The sequence below is a fragment of the Papaver somniferum genome, chromosome 1 (genome assembly GCF_003573695.1).
Source record: "Papaver somniferum cultivar HN1 chromosome 1, ASM357369v1, whole genome shotgun sequence".
Lineage (NCBI taxonomy): Eukaryota > Viridiplantae > Streptophyta > Magnoliopsida > Ranunculales > Papaveraceae > Papaver > Papaver somniferum.
In genome coordinates, this window is record NC_039358.1 from 2,670,147 (window position 1) to 2,691,119 (window position 20,973).

Below are 20,973 nucleotides of genomic sequence, written 5' to 3' on the forward strand. Positions count from 1 at the left end.
TTCAATTTTTGTGGATGTATGGATTCTGTAAAGGAAGAATCCATTAATATTAATTCCACAATTGGGTTTGAATATTTATAACTGCGAGACTTAGAGATTTAAGTTTGTCTCTACATTGCTGAAATTTATCGTCTTAGCTTCGCAGCATTAAAGCAAGATATGTATACGAAGGGAACAAAACACATGAAACTTAAGTATATATGTGTGAATTACGAAATTCAGAAACAATAGTTGTTTATTTATCGCTTAAGCACAATTGCATTCAGAGATGCACTTAATGAATAATTACCTTTTAAGACCTCTTAAGAAAAGATTAAAATCTCAGGTATGTGGGAGTAATTGATTATTGAACTCAGCTAATTTATGTGCTTATTTTTGAACACTTATTGAGCTCTTATTAATGTGTTTTGAATGTATTTCTGTATCCATGTTTAGTATATTTTTATGTGAATGGATGAATGTTTACAAAAATCGTCTTTCTTAAAGACATCACTGGACCATTATGATACTCTTATTTAAGGCCTAGTTGATTGAGGTACTCATGTGGTGGTACATGGAAGGGAACATGTTGATAACAGGACAATGTGCCACCGCTATGACTCGCATGAGTAGTTTGCTTGATCAAGGTATTACGTTAACCACTAATGTATTATATTTAGCAATTACGCGCGCCTTATGTTTCCTGAAATTAACCATTAATAAATTATCACATGGACCGGTGGGAGAATGTAAGATAATTTTTTATAGGATAATTATTTTTATTGGGCCCATGTGATAATCTGGTTATATTTAGGATATTGCTAAATATCTAATCCATGGTTTATATAAGGAGTTAATATCATATTTATGCTCTTCCTTGATGGATGATCGAGATCTAATGTCTAATACTAAAACCCTAAGAACTTGGTCCTCTTTCTACCTATGAAAGGGAAACAATAACCATTACTATTGTATCTAAGGAATTACTCATTATGCTTAAGGTCAAGAGAGAGAAACCATGAGATCCACAAGGTATTAGCGCTGTTTTAGATTGATCCATCACAGACTAAGGATTGCGCTATAAGGTATTCTTCATATATTATTCCTGCATATTTATTGTGTGATTATCATGAAGTTCACGATACTGATTAAGTATATCTATAAAATAAAACTTATAGATGTCTCTAGATATGTATAAACTGATACCCTTCATTGAGATTCTAACCATTTTGAGATTAGATAACATGGAACAATTTAGAATATCAGTCCATTGAAAATGTAGAACAATTTCATAGTATTTATGATTTACTCTTGTAGCCTGCTATTAAGCGATGTTGATATGTTAACTGCACAATTTGCTATTTACTCGTACAAAATACTGATGGAAATTCTGATTCTTACATTGGTAAAACTGTTTCGTTCATAAAAAACAAGTCTGAGAAGTATACGCAGGAACAAACATGGGAAATGGAGAACTTTCCTGAATGTCCTAGGTTTCCCAGACATCTATTTTGGTTCTTATTTCCCAGCTTAATGTTATAAAGCGGCCATTTCAAGATTTAGTATGCAATTTTTAAGTTTCTGAATTAGTGCTTTGAATAGGAATTATGGAAATCTCTTTCTTTGTTAGTCAGTGAATCTCGTTCTGAGGTTTGGTAAGTTTTCTCATGACACACTATTCAATTACTCTTCCCTGAGTCTTAGATAAACTATTAACTAGAAGTGAACTTAAGATTTTTGGAGTTGTTTGCCATGTGCCATTTCAAGATTTAGTACGCAATTTTTAAGTTTCAAACCTGTTTTTGGCATGCATATAGTAAGGAACTTAAGGCTTATCGATGTCAAACCTTTTTCTCTTACGAGAAAGAGAAATTATGCATCTCTATCATCTCTTTTATTATGATCCAAAATATCTCCAGAAATGCCATGAATTTAGATACATCCATATACTTTTATTTGAATAGTGTGTATCAAAACCCAACAGAGACAACAATCAGCACCGGATGTTTATACCCGTAATCGTATTTTTCTGAAAACTATATTGATCAGAGCTTAATGGCACAGTATAGAGGTCTTGTGGTTCAAGCAGGCTAGTTTTCTCTTCTTTGTGATTTGGTGGACAATCAGTCCCTGTGTGCGTCTTAAGCATCCTTCTTAGACCTTCCAGCTCCGCTGCTACTTCTTTCATTCTTGGCCTTTCTTGACCCCTTAAGTTTAGACATCTTTTTGCAAGCTCCGCAGCTATTACAACTTGCTCTTGCTTGCCTTCCTTCGTTACTCGAGCATCAAGAAGGTCAAAGAGTCCTCCATCTTTCAGTGACAAAATGAAATATGACGTAAGATTTCTTTGTTCTTGAGATCTCTCAAGTGATAGTGGCTTTTCTCCAGTTAAAAGCTCGATAAGAACCACACCAAAACTGTAAACATCACTTTTCTCTGTCAACTGGCTGGTATGGAAGTACTCTGGATCCAAATATCCCACCGTTCCCTGAACTACTGTGGTTATTTGGGTTCGATCCAAAGGCACCAACCTTGATGCTCTAAAATCTGATACTTTTGCAGTGAAATTTTCGTCCAATAGTATATTAGTAGACTTTATATCTCTATGAATGACAGGTATAGAAGCCGCAGAGTGTAAATATGCAAGTGCCCCAGCAGTTTCTGCAGCAATCCTCAAACGACCTTCCCAGGAAATAGATGATAACCCAGCAACTTTGTGATGTATATGCTCAAAAAGAGTACCATTGGAAACATATTCATAAACGAGCAATGGGACTTGAGTCTCTAGACAACATCCCAAGAGCCTCACCACGTTTCGATGGTGAACTTGTGTTAGAATGACAACCTCATTTATGAATTGCTCAATCTGACTCTGGACGATTATTTGAGACTTCTTGATCGCAACTACCCGGTTATCTGATAATATTCCCTTGTACACTGTACCATAGCCTCCACGACCAAGGATCCGACTCTCATCATATTTGTTTGTCGCTATTTCTAGCTCTTTTGCAGTAAAGATTTGTGTTGATTCTATGGCACCTGCATGTGAGCCTATTTGTTGTTTTAATAGCATACCACCATTCTGTAGGAAGAATTCATCTCTGAGTTTGGATAACTTTCTTTTCTTTATGTTTAAAAATAACAATGAACCACCAATGATTAAACACAACAACGCCAGGCCGACGCCTGCATCATCAATTCATCAATGACATGGATAAATCGAAATGTAATATTAACGTATCTCAGACTACTCAGTGAGAGAATTTAATTATACCTATCACAATTTTTATTACTGTTGTAATTTTTTTAGAGCAACCAGTCCCATCTTTCCTCCCATCCCCAGTACTGCCTTTCGGACAAGAACATCTGTAACTCCCAACAAGATTTGTGCAAATTCCTTCACAAGGGTTATTTGTTTCATCCTCACACTCGTTCGCGTCTATTAAGCCCATCATGAACAAGTAATTAACATCACAATAATAATTAAGTTTACAGCTTAACTGTATATGTATTGTGGCTTTGGTTAATTAATAGTCATGCATATATACAAAAATAGACTGATCATGCACACATCATATATATGTATATCCAAATAAGGTACCTTGGCATCCAGGACTGATATAAGGGTTCCCCTCATAACCTTTATAGCAAGAACAACGATACCCACGACCATTTTCGGAATCGATACAGTAACTGTTGTGTTCCTTATGACATGCAAAACTCGTCAGGTTCTTCTGCGCTTCTTCGCAAGTCATATTCCCGATCGCCCAATTAAGCACAACTGGTAAAGGTATATCTTTATTCCCTTCCCTATAAACAAGGGTAGTATTACTGCGAATGTTTGGAATGTCAGTGTCCGCATTGAATTTGTAATAGTCTTTCTCAGCCATGAAAACGGAGCTACAGGGATTGAAAGACCACACCTTAGTGTGATTGAGCGTGGTGGACACTATTCCCTGGAAAGATTTTTGCCCCTTTGGGAATGTCATTTCACAACACCCACTGCCAGTGCAAGAACCTGCGTGATTGTACTCACTTTCCCTACTAACACATTCGGATTGACACTGAGTTGAATAGTTCTTTTCTTGATCATCATTAGCATACGTTACGATTGATGCATATGTTGCACAGCCGACGCCATACACTCTGTTTTTAGTGTCAGAAAATGTGAAGGGACTCCAGACGAAATAATACCAAATGCTATTTGCTGTTGCCGGTGTTAGCAGAGCACCAGATTTGTTGTAACACGAACTGGCTTGCAAGGTTTTAAGGCGAATCTCTGACTCCGATATACTTAGAATTTCAATTTCCTCGATGTCTGTCTGTAACTGGTTACCCATACGAACAAGCATCTGTTGATTTTCACCAGGTGTGACGCCGGCTAAGAAGGGTCTTGGAGGATTATAAGTAGTATTGCAGTTAACGCTGAAGCCGTAACTCCCATGTGATCCGTACATGGAGCAGTTGGCACCTGATGATGATATAATTCCAAACGGATAAGGAATGCTAACATCTCCGCATTTAAGTTGGCAACCTGGTTTTGTCTGAGCAAATGATGATGACGATGAAGCTATTGTTATCCAGCAGGAGATGATAATCACCAGCTGTAATAAGATATGTTGAGACATTAATATCATATGATTCATATCCTTTTGTCTCTTTTAATCTACTTTCGTCAAGTGTGGACGAATGGTTAGATAATTAATTAATTAGCCTAGCTTTCTTATGTTATATAAGAACATCATTTTTCCTGAAAGATCACTGTTTATGTATTATCGTTTTCCCATATCGATTTAGAAGGGTAAACTGACCGCATTTCTGAGCTGACCAAGTAGCTTAAGTGCAACTGACAATTTTTTATGCAAATCTTAATTTCTTTTTATGGAAGTTTCCTTACTTTTGTTCAACCCCTGAAAAACTCAATTGTTGAAGTTTCCAAACTAGAACAGTTGACATACGAAGTAAATACATTGTAAATTTGTAATCGTAAGCAGAGTAGCTTATGTGCAACTGACCAAGTAGTTTATGTGCAACTTACACAATTGTTTTATGTAAATTGACAAAATCATCGTTATTTAGTTTCTTTTTCCTTACCTATGTTCAATCCCTGAAAAACTCAATTGTTGGACATGCTAGAACAAATTGGTGACATTAACATACAAAGTAAACCATAAGCTGAACCAGCATAATTGATTTATTTGTGTTTTGAATAAGAGAAAAGATGTATTTGTCTAAACTAATAACCAGAAAAGTCAGAAAAATGTAATGTACCCCCTTCCGTACGACTCTTGGAATTGCTCAGAGGTCGCCGTGTTGTTTCCTCTGGGTCTCGGACGGTCAAAACAGAAGAAGAAGCAAAGAAAATGGTGAATAGTGGACTTTGATTTAAGTTACAGCCATAAGCATTACAACAGAGTAAAATGATTGAAGCCACATGCATTAGAATACAGATAAAGAATGGTCAAGACTGAATCATAATCAAAATAGAATATAATCTCAATCATCCGTTTCCAATCATTTGAGGTTAGTAGATTATTAAGGAATGATATATTACAGACCCACTAGATGTTTACATGATTGCTAAAGAAGGGTACCAGGATTAACTTGGGGATACCGTTTGAATGTTCCAGCCATGGGGATCGGTTTTTATCTTTTTGCCTTATATGGAATGGTATCGCCGGCCAGGATTTAGTATCAGCCTTTAGCAATTATGGAAGTTCATACCGGTTCCACTCCAGTTCCTGTCATACGTCCCCCTTGCATCAAAGTTCCAAATCCACCATAAGCTCCGGCAGGTTGAGACAATTTTAGTTTATTAAGTTCCTGTCATACGTCTCCTATAAACAATTGTATACACCACTTTGATACAAATTGTAATTGTAGTGCATTTTACATAGTGGGAATGTTATAAGTGAAAACTACAGCCACACCCATTTTCTCACCTTCCACCACTGTCAAACCCACGCGTGTAAAAGTTCACACGCGCACCCAAAATCGGCGTATAAATTCTGCCGAAACCCAAAATTTTCAAAATTCAGTTTTCTTTTTATTTTATTTCCAAGTTTAACCTCACTTTATGTTTTGAGATTTTGTTCTGAGAGATTGAGATAGAGCCGGAGCGAGAGCTGAAGTATTGAATTATCGAGAGTTGCGAAGGAGCTGATTGAGAGATTCAATTTACTCAGCAAAGATAATCTGAAATTCAAGCTCAGGTTCGTTCTTTTTATCTTTGATTCTGATCTTGTTTAACTTTGATTCTGATTTTGTTTAATCTTGATTCGATTCTAGGTTCTAGTTTCTTTAAGATTATGATCTATTATTTTAAGTTACAGAGTTTAATTTAGGTTTTCGAATGGATTTTTAGATATTTTAAGCTTGTTTTTGAATTTACGATCAATGCAGATCTTTTCGATTCAATCTTTTAGTTTCGATTTCACAGAGTTCCAACCCCATTGCATTGTATTCATCTCTAAAGTTCTCCTAAAACTGCAACATGATTTAATAACACTCATCAGGGAAGGCATAACTTTATATGCATAACAGGTTATGCAGATACTCTAAACAATGCATAACTTGTCATGCAGTCAATGTTGGATCTGCATAAGATGTTATGCAGTTAAACAATGTGTGATGCAGGGTATGCTTAACTAATATAATAAGGCTTTTTATATGCATAACAAGTTATGCAGATACTCTAAATAATGCATAAAAGGTCATGCAGTTATTTTTGGATCTGCATAAGATGTTATGCAGTTAAACAATGTTTGTATTTTAACTGCATAAGCAGTTATGCATAATAAGTTATGCAGTTCACCATGTTTGCTTTTACTGCATAACCAGTTATGCATAATAAGCTACGCAGTTCAGCATAGTTGCTTTTACTGCATAACCAGTTATGCATAATAAGCTACGCAGTTCAGCATAGTTGCTTTTACTGCATAAGCAGTTATGCATAATAAGCTACGCAGTTATGCATAGTTGCTTTTACTGCATAACCAGTTATGCATAACAAGTTACGCAGTTATGCATAGCTGCTCTTACTGCATAAGCAGTTATGCATAGCTGTTTTTACTGCATAACTAGTTACGCATAACAAGTTATGCAGATACTCTAAACAATGCATAACATGTCATGCAGTTAATTTTGGATCTTCCTAAGATGTTATGGAGGATAGATATGATTTGATTTTTTAAATTTGATCTTTGCTGTTGTTGATTTGATATTTTAATTTTGAGTAAGAATTTTTTTTCTGAAGCAACATGCAGGATAGATATGTTTGATTTTTTCTGTTTTTGTGTTTTGCAGGGTGAAATGCCTGTTATTAGTGCACTAGCTGTGATTCACTACTTCAGTGAATTCTTAGCACATCATGTTGATGTCAATTCAACTCTGGAGAATTTGAAGACAGCCGTTTGCCTGAAGTGGACTCGTTTACTACCTCATCATGTCAGTTTTTCTTTTAATGATGGAAGCAAGTTTTTGCGAGTTGATTCTGATTTTCAGCTTCAGTGTTTTGTATCTCGTTGCCACTATAAAGGTCAAAAGAGATTTGATTTACTTGTTGAAGTTGTCTCCAATTCTTTCAATTGTTCCAGCAGTCGTAGTAGAGCTTCATCAAGTATGCATTTAATAGAACCTGAACCAGAACAAACTATGGTGAATTTCCTTGAAGATGGTTCTGTCCCTGTTAACAAGGTTCTTAGGACTAAGGGTTGGGATAAATTACTTGGTGAAGTTAGTAAAGTTTTTTTTGAAGGTGTAGCAGAGGTACGTATTGCAGTGAAGAAATACGAGCTAAAGTCTGGGTATGTTCTTGTATATACTAAGAATGAACCTAGCAGGTTCTATGCAAAATGCTCTAAAGAAAATTGCCATTGGGAGTATAAGGTTTGTGCTGTTGATGTTGAAAACAGGATGCTTAAGGTTAAGAAATATTATAACAGTCATCACTGTGGTGTGGGATGTCAAAGGCTTTTCCACAGGCTCAACAGTAAATTTGTTTCTAGTCTTATCAAGGAAGAAATCAGAAGTGATCCGAGTATCAAAGCTTCTGATTTGAAAAAGTTTTTTAAACATAGCTACGGTATCAATATGAAATACTACCAAGCTTACAATGGAAGAGAGAAAGTGTATGAGGATATATTTGGTGATGATGCCATTTCGTATTCGCATCTGGTATGGTATGTAGATGCCATTCGCAGCACAAATCCTGGGAGTTGTACTGATTTTCAAGTTCAAAGGGATGAAACTGAATCGAACAAGGATAGTTTAACTGATTTAGAAGTTGATGCACCTTCAAATAAGTTTGTGCGTCTTTTTATTGCTTTCGAGGCATGCATCAGTGGTTACCGTTACCTTCGTCCCATGATTTATGTCGATGCTACCTTTCTTACAGGGAGATTTAGAGGATGCCTCATGGCTGCAACCGGTATCAATGCTGAAAATGGTTAGTTTTCTGATAATGTATCCTTTTTATATATGTGCATAATGTTTCATGCATTATTTATTTTGGCTTCATAATGTTTCATGCATAATATCTTATGCATTACTCTTTTCACTTTTCTGGTTATGCATCAGTTTTGTTTAGATACATAAGACATTATGCATTTTTTTATAGCTGCATAATGCCTTATGCATTACTATTTCCACTTTTCTGTTATGGAATTTATGCACGTGCATAATGCATAAGACGTTATGCATCATTTTTTAGATGCATAAGACATTATGCATCATCTTATTTAGATGCATAAGACATTATGCATCCTTTTATTTAGATGCACATACTTTATGTATACGTTGGCTTGATTTTATAATTTTTTAAGTCCTGAACCATGTTTTTTTGCTGTATAGGGTTCTTTCCACTAGCCATGGCCCTAGTACCTGCTGAAGATAATGATAACTGGGAATGGTTCATGAGGAATTTGAGTAATGTTGTTGATCATGATCAAATGCCAATCACATTTTTATCCGATCGTGCAGAAGGATTAAAGATATCGATTCCAGTTATTTTCCCTGGATCCTTCCATAGTTTCTGCTATTATCATCTTAAGATGAACTTACCTATTAATGCTTCTGATGAAAGGTATGGTGCCGTTATTGATGCATTTCATGCTTCTGTATATGCTCTTAGTCCTAAAGGCTTCCAAAATGCCACTGCTACGATTAGGGGTCTTGGTTGTGGTTGGGTTGCAAACTATATTGAAGATATACCTCCCGAGAGATGGTCAAATGCATTTTTTCAGGGTTGTAGGTATGGAAGGACATCTTCTACTCTTGCTGAATCCTTCAATAGTTGGATGAAGGTACATAAGAAGCTCCCTGCTAATGCTCTTTTGGATCAGATAAGGAAGGATGTGATGAGGATGATGTCAGAAAGGAGAAATACTGGTAAAAGTTTCATAACAGTTCTCACACCGAAGAATGAAGTAAAGATGAAGGCTCTTATTGATGAGGGTTTAACCTGGCTGGTTATACAGTTTGATACTCATGTTTATGAAGTGGAGGGCGGGGAGAGTTCTCATTGTGTTAACCTTGAGCTAAAGACATGTACCTGTCAGAGGTGGCGCGTCTATGGGTTTCCATGTGTGCATGCTTTTGCTTCGATAACAATGTCTGGTTCTAATCCATATGATTTTGTTGAACCTTATTTCACTACTTCATACTTCAATAATACCTACAACCATGCCATTCATCCTATTCCAAACTACAACAGGCCCGAAGTTTATGAAGGTAATCAGATTATCGATGTGCCTGATGTTAGGAGGCCGCCTGGGAGACCACCAGCTAATAGACATTTCAGCAGTTAGGAGAAGCCGCCAAGGAGATCTATTCGATGTGGTAATTGTTTTGAGATTGGTCATCACAACAAGAAAACTTGCACAAAGCCTACCTGCTACAAGAAGCCGCTGAAGCAGCCTAAGGGAAGTTAAGGGAGAGAATTTTAACTTGTTGGTTTCTTCAAGCTTAGTTTTACGTTTGAACCTAATTCATTTTTCTTTATTTTAATTTATGTATGGGATTTTATGAACAAGTACTTTTTCATTTTGTATTGGTTTTTATGAAAAAAAAATAATTCTTTTTTCACTGTTCTTTTCTGCTTATATCAGATAATGTTATTGCATAGTAAGTTATGCATTATTTTTGAAGATGCATCTAATGCATAACTTATTATGTATTATTTCTTGAAGATGCATAGTAAGTTATGCATTTATTTTTGAAGATGCATCTAATGCATAACTTATTATGTATTATTTCTTGAAGATGCATAGTAAGTTATGCATTTATTTTTATGAAGATGCATAACGGGTTATGCATCATTTTTATAAGATAACGTTATTCATTTTTATTCTTAAATGCATAATAGAAAATGCATTATTTTTGAAGATGCATAACTTGTTATGCATTAGTTTTGAAGATTCATAACTTGTTATGCATTATTTTATGAAGATGCATAACTTATTATCCATTATGATAGTACAATTTTTCTAATTTTTGTGAAATAAGATTGTAGCAAATATATATAAGAAGCACTGGAAAAAGCATTGATATATAAATATATTAAAAAATCGAAAGTTAACAAGATATAAATTGTTTAGACATGATTCATACCAACACATTATGCATAACATTACACAACTTAATCATATTGCTGAGCAATTGCATCCCAGACGTCTTCATTTGCATCTATCTTCCAACTGTTAACTGGATTTGTCAGCATTTTCAATACCAGACTTATTCTTTTCTTGTTGGCTTTTTTTATTGCATCTTTCTTTTTCAACTTCAGCCATTTCTCTCTGACTTGACATTTCATACTCATCTTCATATAGTAGCATACAAATATGAGGCAGTCTGGGTGATGACCTTGTTCAGGAACACCTGACGACTCTTCCTGCACCTCATTTATGCCTGAATCAATGAGCAAAATCTTCACATATTCATACATCTGAGAATTGAAGTCTCCTCCAGTCCGTCTATATGTCTCCTGAGTCTTCTTCATGTCTTTCAGCTTTGCTTGAATAATCTTAAACATTGCTTCAATACTATCAGGACACTTCTCTTCTTCAATGATTTGTAACGCATCTTGAAATGCTTCTTCATACTTGTCCCTGTTCTCTTCAAGATTCATTGAAAAGAGTTCCAATATAGCTGACCTTTTTATTGATTCTCTTGGTTCACAGAGTTCCAACTCCATTGCACTGTACTCATCTCTAAAGTTCTCTTGAAACTGCAACATGATTTAATAACAATCATCAGCAAATGCATAAATTTTTATACGCATAACTACTTATGCAGATAACCTAAACAATGCATAACAGGTCATTCAGTTAATTTTGGATCTGCATAAGATGTTATGCAGTTAAACAATAAGTGACGCATTGAAGGCGTAAAAAACCTTTTATATGCATAACTACTTATGCAGATAACCTAAACAATGCATAACAGGTCATGCTGTCAATGTTGGATCTGCATAAGATATTATGCAGTTAAACAATAAAAGACGCAGGGAAGGCGTAAAAAAAAATTATATGCATAACTACTTATGCAGATAACCTAAACAATGCATAACTTGTCATGCTGTCAATGTTGGATCTGCATAAGATGTTATGCATTAAAACAATAAGTGACGCAGGGAAGGCGTAAAAACCCTTTTATATGCATAACTACTTATGCAGATAACCTAAACAATGGATAACTTGTGATGCTGCCATTGTTGGATCTGCATAAGATGTTATGCATTAAAACAATAAGTGACGCAGGGAAGGCGTAAAAACCCTTTTATATGCATAACTACTTATGCAGATAACCTAAACAATGCATAACTTGTCATGCTGTCAATGTTGGATCTGCATAAGATGTTATGCATTAAAACAATAAGTGACGCATGGAAGGCGTAAAAACCCTTTTATATGCATAACTACTTATGCAGATAACCTAAACAATGCATAACTTGTCATGCTGTCAATGTTGGATCTGCATAAGATGTTATGCATTAAAACAATAAGTGACGCAGGGAATGCTTAAAAAAAACAATAACACTTCTTATATGCATAACAAGTTATGCAGATACTCTAAACAATGCATAACAGGTCATGCAGTTAATTTTGGATCTGCCTAAGATGCTATGCAGTTAAACAATGTTCGTATTTTATGCAGTTAAACAAGTTATGCATAATAAGTTATGCAGTTCTGCATGTTTGCTTTCATATGCTTGAAATACACATTCATTCTTAAGGTTCATAAAAAAGTACCTCTAAGCTTGAAATATGCTTCTTGAGCATTGCTTTCTTCATTGCTGCAAATTCCCACCTTGCAGCTCTTGGTGTAGCATTGGGATTGACCTTGACAATGTCTGATGATGATATCTCAGCTATGTTATGCACATAGTTGTTTTTACTGCATAACCAGTTATGCATACTAAGCTATGCAGTTCAACATGTTTGCTTTTACTGCATAACAAGTTATGCAGTTCAGCATAGTTGTTTTTACTGCATAACCAGTTATGCATACTAAGCTACGCAGTTCAACATGTTTGCTTTTACTGCATAACAAGTTATGCAGTTCAGCATAGTTGTTTTTACTGCAGAACAAGTTATGCAGTTCAGCATAGTTGTTTTTACTGCATAACAAGTTATGCATAATAAGTTACGCAGTTATGCATAGTTGTTTTTTCTACATAACAAGTTATGCAAATAAGCTATGCAGTTCAGCATGTTTGATTTTACTGCATAAGCAGTTATGCATAATAAGCTACGCAGTTCAACATGTTTGATTTTACTGCATAACAAGTTATGCATAATAAGCTACGCAGTTATGCATAGTTGCTTTTACTGCATAACCAGTTATACATAATAAGCTACGCAATTATGCATAGTTGCTTTTACTGCATAACCAGTTATGCATAATAAGCTACGCAGTTATGCATAGTTATTTTTACTGCATAATAAGTTATGCACATTATGTTTCCTGCATAACATATGTTATTTAAAAGTAAAACAAATGACTTATTATAGATGCATACCAGAAAATTCCTTTTTCTCCTTCACAAAATCTTCCTTTGCCTTCATTGTAAACTCAATCAGTGGTCTTTCACTATCTGTTTCTCCATTTTCAAATTCAACATCAACAAGTAAAAATGATGTTAAAATCAAAGAAAAAGAAAGTGATAAATGGAGAACAAATTAAAATAAAATGATGTTGTTAACCTGATTGTGCTTCTGTTTCGTTCATTTTTGTCGAAATGTTCTTTCTAGGGTTTGTAATTTCAACTTAACTAGTTTCTAGGTTGGTTTTATAGAGTATGAAATTGATTTTTTAGGGTTTAAATGGAGAAGAAATTAACTCCTCAAATCAGTTACAGAGTTTTTTGTGCTGAAAGTTTTTAAACCGCTTAGGGTAATAACTTCTCAGGAGAAAAGAAAAACCGCTTTAGTTCGAAACTTCCGAGGGTAATAGAGTAAAAATATATTTATAAAAAACTTTGGTTGCGAGCATATCCAAAGTTAATTATGGGCCTGACGGTAAGAAAATAATTTTTTTTGGGCCTGCGCCTAAAATTCGCAAAAAACACCCTACTATTCATGGATCGTGCACAAATACCCTTATCCATTATAAAAATATCCCTCCCCTTTTAAAAAAGAATCTTTAAAACTATAGTACCAAATCTGCCCTCACCAAATTAGAGTAGATCTAATATTTCTTGTCGATCTTTTTATTTCTATTCTCTGTCTCCTCCTCTCCCGACAGCCGACCACCAACTTCATCGTGGCCACCACCGTAACAAAGTGGAGTATGGTGGCTGTGTCACAGAGGAGAATGGTTGTTGCAGGAACAAAACATGGTTGTAGATTGTTGGAGCTGGAATGGATTGTACAAAGTGCAGTGACAATGGCTCAAGGCTATGTTGGTGTTGAAGTTACATTGGTCGAGTGCTGAGTGGGGAGAGCTAATGTTGCTGCTGTTGATTGAGGTACTGCCATGGGTTCTGATAACAATAAGAATTGTGGCTATGTAGGTATGCAAGCTGAATGATACGGAGAATGGAACTGGGAGTTGCATCTGCAGAAATTGGTGCTGCATTGGACATGCAAGGAATGAATATATTGGTGGTAAGGGCAGCAAAGTGTTTGAACTGCAGATGATGATACTGGCAGGGACAAAATGGATGTGGCCTTATGCTACGAAGCTTTATGAATGTTTGATAAAGGTCTTGACGTCAAAGCATTTTTCAGCTTGAGGGAGATGTTGTGGATGGTGCACCTCATATATGTCCTATATGAGATGAAGTTTACATGGTATATTGGTTTCATAACTTTTGTATGACTATAAGAAGAAACTCTCATAAAGTTATGAATATAAATATTGTGGTACAATTTGAATTGGTCACAAAGTCACAAGTTGCATGGCATATTTTGGGATAGTGAACATTATTATGCCACGTTGCTTGTAGGTTTCATAACCCAATACATATTTTTGGTTGTGTGGCATATTTTGGACTTGGATTATAATCAAAATAGTCAAAATAGAATGTGATCTCAATTATCCATTCCAATCATTGACATTAGTAGATTATTAAGTTGTGATATTTTATAGACCCACTAAAAATTTGAACCACTACTTAATATAAGTATACACCACTTGATACAAATTGTTAAGCATTTCATATATATCCAAATTATTATTGTATAAACTAATCATAAAAACTTTTGGCGTGTTACAAGAGAAACAAACCAAGTCTGAGGGTTTGACTAATACTATTTGGTATGATTTATATCGTCACCAAAATATAGGGCATTATTTTGTTTTTTTTCCGCATTATGCCTTCATTTACTAAACAAAGGCATATCTTTGATTTTGTTAATATTTTTCTTCTACCTATTACATTTATTGTTGCGCCAAAGTCTGCGGAAGCGTTTAGGTTTGCACTACTACGAGGTAGATCAATATCACCAAGAACGCAATCACACACACAAGAAGAACAAGTATTTAACTAGGTTGAATCCTCGGGAAGGAATAGCAATTTTATATATCATCGTATAGGTTGGAACATACAAAGCTCAAGCAGAGAAGAAGAGAACTCTTTCTAGTTCTGGTGTGTTTCTCTTTGGCTATTTATACACATCAATAAGAGTGGACATATTCCTTAACAAGGATTACTTTCCTACAAGTATATGGTTTCCTAACTTAGCTCTAAGATACAAACCTCTTAAGCTTCTATACTTAGGACACAAGTACTTGTTTTCCCTAACCAACTAGATTTCCTAATTTAGTCCTTGACCGACCTACCAACAATTCTCCACCTCGGATCATGCATTCATGCATGAGACGATCAATAGATAAAATCACCTCCATCTTCCAACGTCGATTGAACCATCACTGGCTGCCTACTTATCCTCAATAGAAATCAAACCCGATCGTAGTTCTCTCAAATGTCCTTGCTATAAGACCTCCACCAGGTTCCTAAGAACCTATACCCAAAAAGGGCCTTTCACCAAACCAGAAGGATGTGGATCAATTTCGAACAATGTCGAAATTTGATCTCAGATACTATTTTAGTCAACATATCAGCTGGATTGTCTTTGGTATCGATCTTCACAAGTGCAAAGTATTCTTCTTCAAGAATTTTTCTCACAATGTGAAACCGTACATCTATATGTTTGTTTCTAGCATGATGCACTTGATTCTTAGGAAAATAAATTGCACTTAGACTATCACAATTCACATGCAGTTGGTCTTGTACAACTCCTAAGTCATCTAGTAAACCTTGTAACCATATAACCTCCTTAAATGCCTAAGTCACTGCCATATACTCCGCCTTCGTAGTTGAAAGTGCCACAGTAGACTGCAAGATTGATCTCCAACTTACTGTGCCCCTGCTACAGTAAACACATACCATGTAGTTGAACGTCTCTTGTCCAAATCACCAGCATTGTCAGAATCCACATACCCAACACACACTGATTGTTACTTTTATCCTTCATAAACTCCAAGCCAATATCAACTGTACCATAAAGATACCTCAAAATCCATTTCACAACATGCCAATGTCCATTGCAGGACAATGCATATAACGGCTGACCATACTAACTGCATGTGAAATGTCCGGCCTTGTACATACCATCGTATACATCAAGCTACCAACAACCCCAGCATATGGGACTTGGGCCATATACTTTCTCTTATTCAGTAGTGGGAGACATACGAGCATTCAACTTAAAATGAGCAGCAAAGGGAGTACTTACAGATTTAGTTCCTTTGTAGATACCAAACTTCTGTAACACTTTCTTTAAATATGCCTTCTGAGACAAACAAACTTTACCCTTATCTCTGTCACGTTGAATCTCCATACCAAGAATCTTCTTAGCCTCTCCCAGATCTTTCATCTCAAACTCAGATGACAACTTGCACTTCAAATTATCGATCCCTTTCTTGTTATTCAATGCAATCAGCATATCATCGACATACAAGAGAAAATATATGAAAGATCCATCACGTAGCTTCTTGAAGTATACAAAATGGTCATAGTGAATTCTTTTATATGTCTGGCCAATCATAAACTGATCAAATCGCTTGTACCACTGTCTTGGAGACTGCTTCATCCCATACAACGATTTTTTCAGCTTGCATACACAATCTTATTTTCCATCAACCTTGAACCCACTCGGCAGAGTCATATAGATCTCCTCTTCTAGATCACCATGTAAGAATGTCGTTTTAACATCTAGATGAACTAGGTCTAAATCATATTGTGCTACTAACTTGTAAATCCCTTCTCTTTGGGCATAACCTTTTGCAACTAACCTTGTCTTGTAGCGTACTTGATTCACCGAAGATCCTTCTTTCTTAGCATATACCCACTTTCACCCTGTGGCCTTCTTACCGTTCGGAAGCTTCATAAGAATCCATGTGCCATTCTTGTAAAGAGACTCCATCTCGTCCTGCATTGCACCTTCCCATTATTTACTCTCTACATTGCGTACAACTTCTAAATAGGAAGTAGGAGTACCATCTTCAACAACTGGTAATGCATAATAAATGTAATCATTCATCCAACCAGGCTTCCTGGTTGATCTTCTCGGTTTGCTGGTTGTTATGGTCTCTGTGACCTTAGCTTCTGTATCTTCTACTGACTCTTGTTCCTCTTCCTCAACAGTGTCACTATCATTTGGAACTTTAGTAGTTACCTCTCTTGCAGATCCAATGTCTTCAGAAGTATTCTGAACAAATACAAACTTAACTGGAATTGGTGGAGTTGCATCAATCTCCACCTGCTGCAAAGGCTCACTAGTACTTATGTCCTCCACCTGCCGAGAACCCCAAGACTTTACCATAGACATCTCATCAAATGTGACATCTCTACTCATGACTATCTTCTCCTCAACTGGATTCCAAATCTTGAACCCTTTTACTCCACTCTTCATACCCACAAAGATTTCTTTTACAGCACAGCTATCAAGCTTGTTTTCACTAACATGATACCACGCAGGACAACATAAAATATAAATTGAGTCATAATCATAAGCTGGTTTACCAAACCACTTCTCCATAGGAGTTTTACCTTCTAATGGAGCTGATGGAAACCTATTAATGAGGAAGCACGCATACATAACTTCCTCAGCCTAAAACGCCTTACCTAATCTAGCATTAGATAACATACATTGTACCTTCTCCAGCAAAGTACGATTCATGCGTTCAGCTACCCCATTCTGTTGCGGTGTCTTCTTAACTATGAAGTGCCTCTCTATACCCTCATCCTGACATACTTGCAAGAACGGATCACTCTTATACTCTCCACCATTATCCGAACGTAGTACTTTGATCTTTCTGCCAGTTTGAGTCTCAGTTTCCTTTTTCCACCTCAAAACTACTTCTAGGACTTCATCCTTATACCTCATGGTGTACACCCATACTCTCCTAAAATAATCATCAACGAACGACACAAACCAATGTTTCCCTCCCAATGATGCATTCTTGGAAGGACCCCAAACATCTGAGTGAACATAGTTAAGAACTCCACTAGTATTGTGGATAGGTTGTGCCAAAGCTTGTTCTTGTTTTCTTGCCCTTAACACAATGTTCACAAAATGCTAACTTGCAGGCAATAACACCTTTCAACAAGTCTTGTTGAATAAACCTATGCAACGACTTCTCACCTGGATGTGCAAGTCTCATGTGCCATAGCTTTGTCTTCTCGGTAGCTCCTCTCTTGATGTGTTCAGAAATAGACACATCCCCTGTTGTGGTAATCCCAATCAAGTAATACAAGTTATGATGACGTGTTCCCTTCAGGATTACCATAGATCCAGATATTACCTTTAGAACACCATTTTCAGCGACTATCTTATAGCCCTTACCTTCTAAAGTTCCGACTAAAATCAGATTCTTCTTTATGGCAGGTACAAATCTTAACTCCTTCAGCTCTCTAACCATACCATCATGCATCTTGATACGAACACTACCAATCCCAATCACCCTGCAGGTATGATTGTTTCCCATACGTACTTATCCATCAAGCTATTCAAAACTTGAGAACCAGTCCCGATATGGACATATATGATATGTTGCTCTAGTATCTAATACCCGTGTACCATCTGTAATAGCACAAGCTGATGGTGTTACAGTTAGCGAGAAATCAGAAGCATCATATGATTCTTCTTAGCAATGTTCACCTCGGTATTACCGTTATCTACTTCTCTCGCCTTACGCTTGGTACAATCCTTAGCCCAATGACCAAAGTCATGGCACGAAGCACACTCATCTTTCCGCAGTCACGTTCTACTCTTAGAACGTCCTCTACCTTTACCATAACCACCAGTATTCCTTCTCGTGTCTGTTGACCGACCTATTGCAAGAAGCACATCATTATTATCTTCACTTTCAAGGTCATCACGGTTCATCTTACTAAACTCCTCACTACGCAATGCTGCAGTGACCTCAGAGTATGTTATCTTATCCTTGTCGTGCATTAATGCTTTAATCACGGGTTCATACTTATCAGGAAGAGAGTTTATCAGACACAAATCTTGTTCCTCATCGTCAATTATCTAATCGTAGTTAACCAACTCAGCAAGAAGTTTATTATATGAATTTAGGTGCTCGGTTAGGGTTGAACCTCTCTTCATGTTATAGCGATACAAATTCCTTTTAAGATGTATCATATTGGCCACGTTCTTCACAAGGTATTCCTTCTCTAGCTTTTCCTAGAGATCCTTAGCTGAAGTCTCGTGCTGATAATTAACTCTTACTGTAGTTGCTAAACACCCTCATATCGAAGCAAGACATAATTTATTCATCTTGTTCCACTACTTTTCAGACAACTCCACACTAGTACAAACCTTCACATAGGCCACGTTTTTTTGTTTACAACCTAGCCACGTTTCGAGTTATTTGCGTGGCTATTGGTCATATGTACAACTATAGCCACGTTTTGTATTACCATGTAGCCATAATGCACCATTTGGTCATGATTTTAAACATAGATCTATCAATTGTAGCCATAAACACCTTTTGGTCATGGGTTTAAGTCTAGACCCATTACCCGTAGCCATTGGTGAGGATACGGTCACATTAATCAATTCTGTAGTGTCGAATATATAGGTTGGTTTTAGACACGCCTATTAACTCGTGACAGAAATGAATCTGATTAAGCCACTTCAATTTATTTATGTGTCCGAATGGTTGGGCTCATTAGACACACATCTTGTGACTGAGACAAAAGGCTCTCCATGGCCATCAGCCATGTTTGGCTTTTGTTGATACTCAACTAAAGTCATGTGTATTAATGGAACCAGGTCAAGAACTCTAGGACCTGAACAATAGCCAATTCTTTTTCTCCATTTCTTTCCGCCCTCTAAGCTTTAGCGGGTCATGACAATTTTGTTGGAAAGATGGACACTACAGAGACCCCAAATACAAAACTAGTATGGGACGGTTAATAATGACTGGCAGTATAAAATAACCCTACTAGACATAGCAGTTTGCAGCTGCTTTAAATTTGTCTGTACAGTTCATACTGATGGTGTAAGCTATGACTTGGTCCAACACCTTACAATGTGGTTGTAAACGATCACAACCATTAGACAAGACCCAACACCACATTGAGAAAATGATATAAAATATTGATAATTAGCACCTGTTTCATAGTATTAAGACCGGCGAATGCCTCTTTAATGATTGGTACACAAAATAGGATATCAACAAGATCTTCGAATAACAATGGAAACTAGGTATACAAATTGTACTTGCATATGATGGGTTCGTATGAAGGTCGTCAAATAATGTTCCTGCAATGCTTGGGAATTGGTTTTGGAAACTTGACAGCCACAACAGAAAGTACACCTGGCTGGGGAGAACCTCAGTTACCATAGCTTGTTGCAGATGCATATTCATGTGTGCATGACCTCTGCATTCTCCTAAACATGCAATTGACCAGCTTAAATTTCATAAAAAATGGAAGAACAAAACAAGCATCTTACACAACACAATGACTCACTCCAAAATACATCATATTAATTTCATCAAAAATTATATTTACGCACAATTAGTATGACCCCGAGACAGTTGTGATTGTACATGGGTCATTAACAACAAAACAGCCGTACACTTCTATCATTCTATAATCCAAGAACACCCTAGTCCCCTTTTTTGTTTTATCCTATGTTGAATCTCTATCACATGTTAGATTTTTATGTTTCTTATTCTGGCATATAACTGCTGCATTTTGCACACAATATACCATCACTAAGTTATCTCTCTGCAATCTAAATAAGTGTTGGAGACGTATCCTGCCTATACAGATTATGAAAGTGAAGGATTTTGACCTTGTGCAGCTATAAATCTTTGAAACCACTAACAAATATAAACATGCTTATGACACAAATGGAAACAAGTTTTTGCCATCAGTTCCAAACATGCATTAGAGGCTCCCGAACCTTGTGATCGAAAGCTTGTATATTTTCTAGACAAGCTGAATAATGGCGATGGACTTGTAGAAAATAA

The 20,973-nt window shown here is 36.3% G+C and overlaps 1 protein-coding gene across 1 annotated transcript; it reads right to left on the reverse strand.

The window, feature by feature from the left end:
* Positions 1-1,972: 1,972 nt before the first annotated feature.
* LOC113295469 (wall-associated receptor kinase 2-like) lies at positions 1,973-4,607 on the reverse strand. Its single transcript, XM_026546439.1, has 4 exons — positions 3,812-4,607; positions 3,581-3,775; positions 3,254-3,418; positions 1,973-3,165 (listed from the first exon to the last, which is right to left on the reverse strand). Exons 1-4 carry the CDS (start codon positions 4,605-4,607, stop codon positions 1,973-1,975), a joined length of 2,349 nt encoding a protein of 782 aa, XP_026402224.1.
* Between the last annotated feature and the right edge of the window lie 16,366 nt (positions 4,608-20,973).

Coding starts and splice junctions, on each gene's coding strand:
- LOC113295469 (XM_026546439.1), bottom strand. CDS start 4,607: ATGTCTCAACATATCTTATTACAGCTGGTGATTATCATCTCCTGCTGG. Junction 3,776..3,811: donor TGACATTCCAAACATTCGCA/GTAATACTACCC, acceptor AAGGGAATAAAG/ATATACCTTTACCAGTTGTG. Junction 3,419..3,580: donor TATCAGTCCTGGATGCCAAG/GTACCTTATTTG, acceptor TGGGCTTAATAG/ACGCGAACGAGTGTGAGGAT.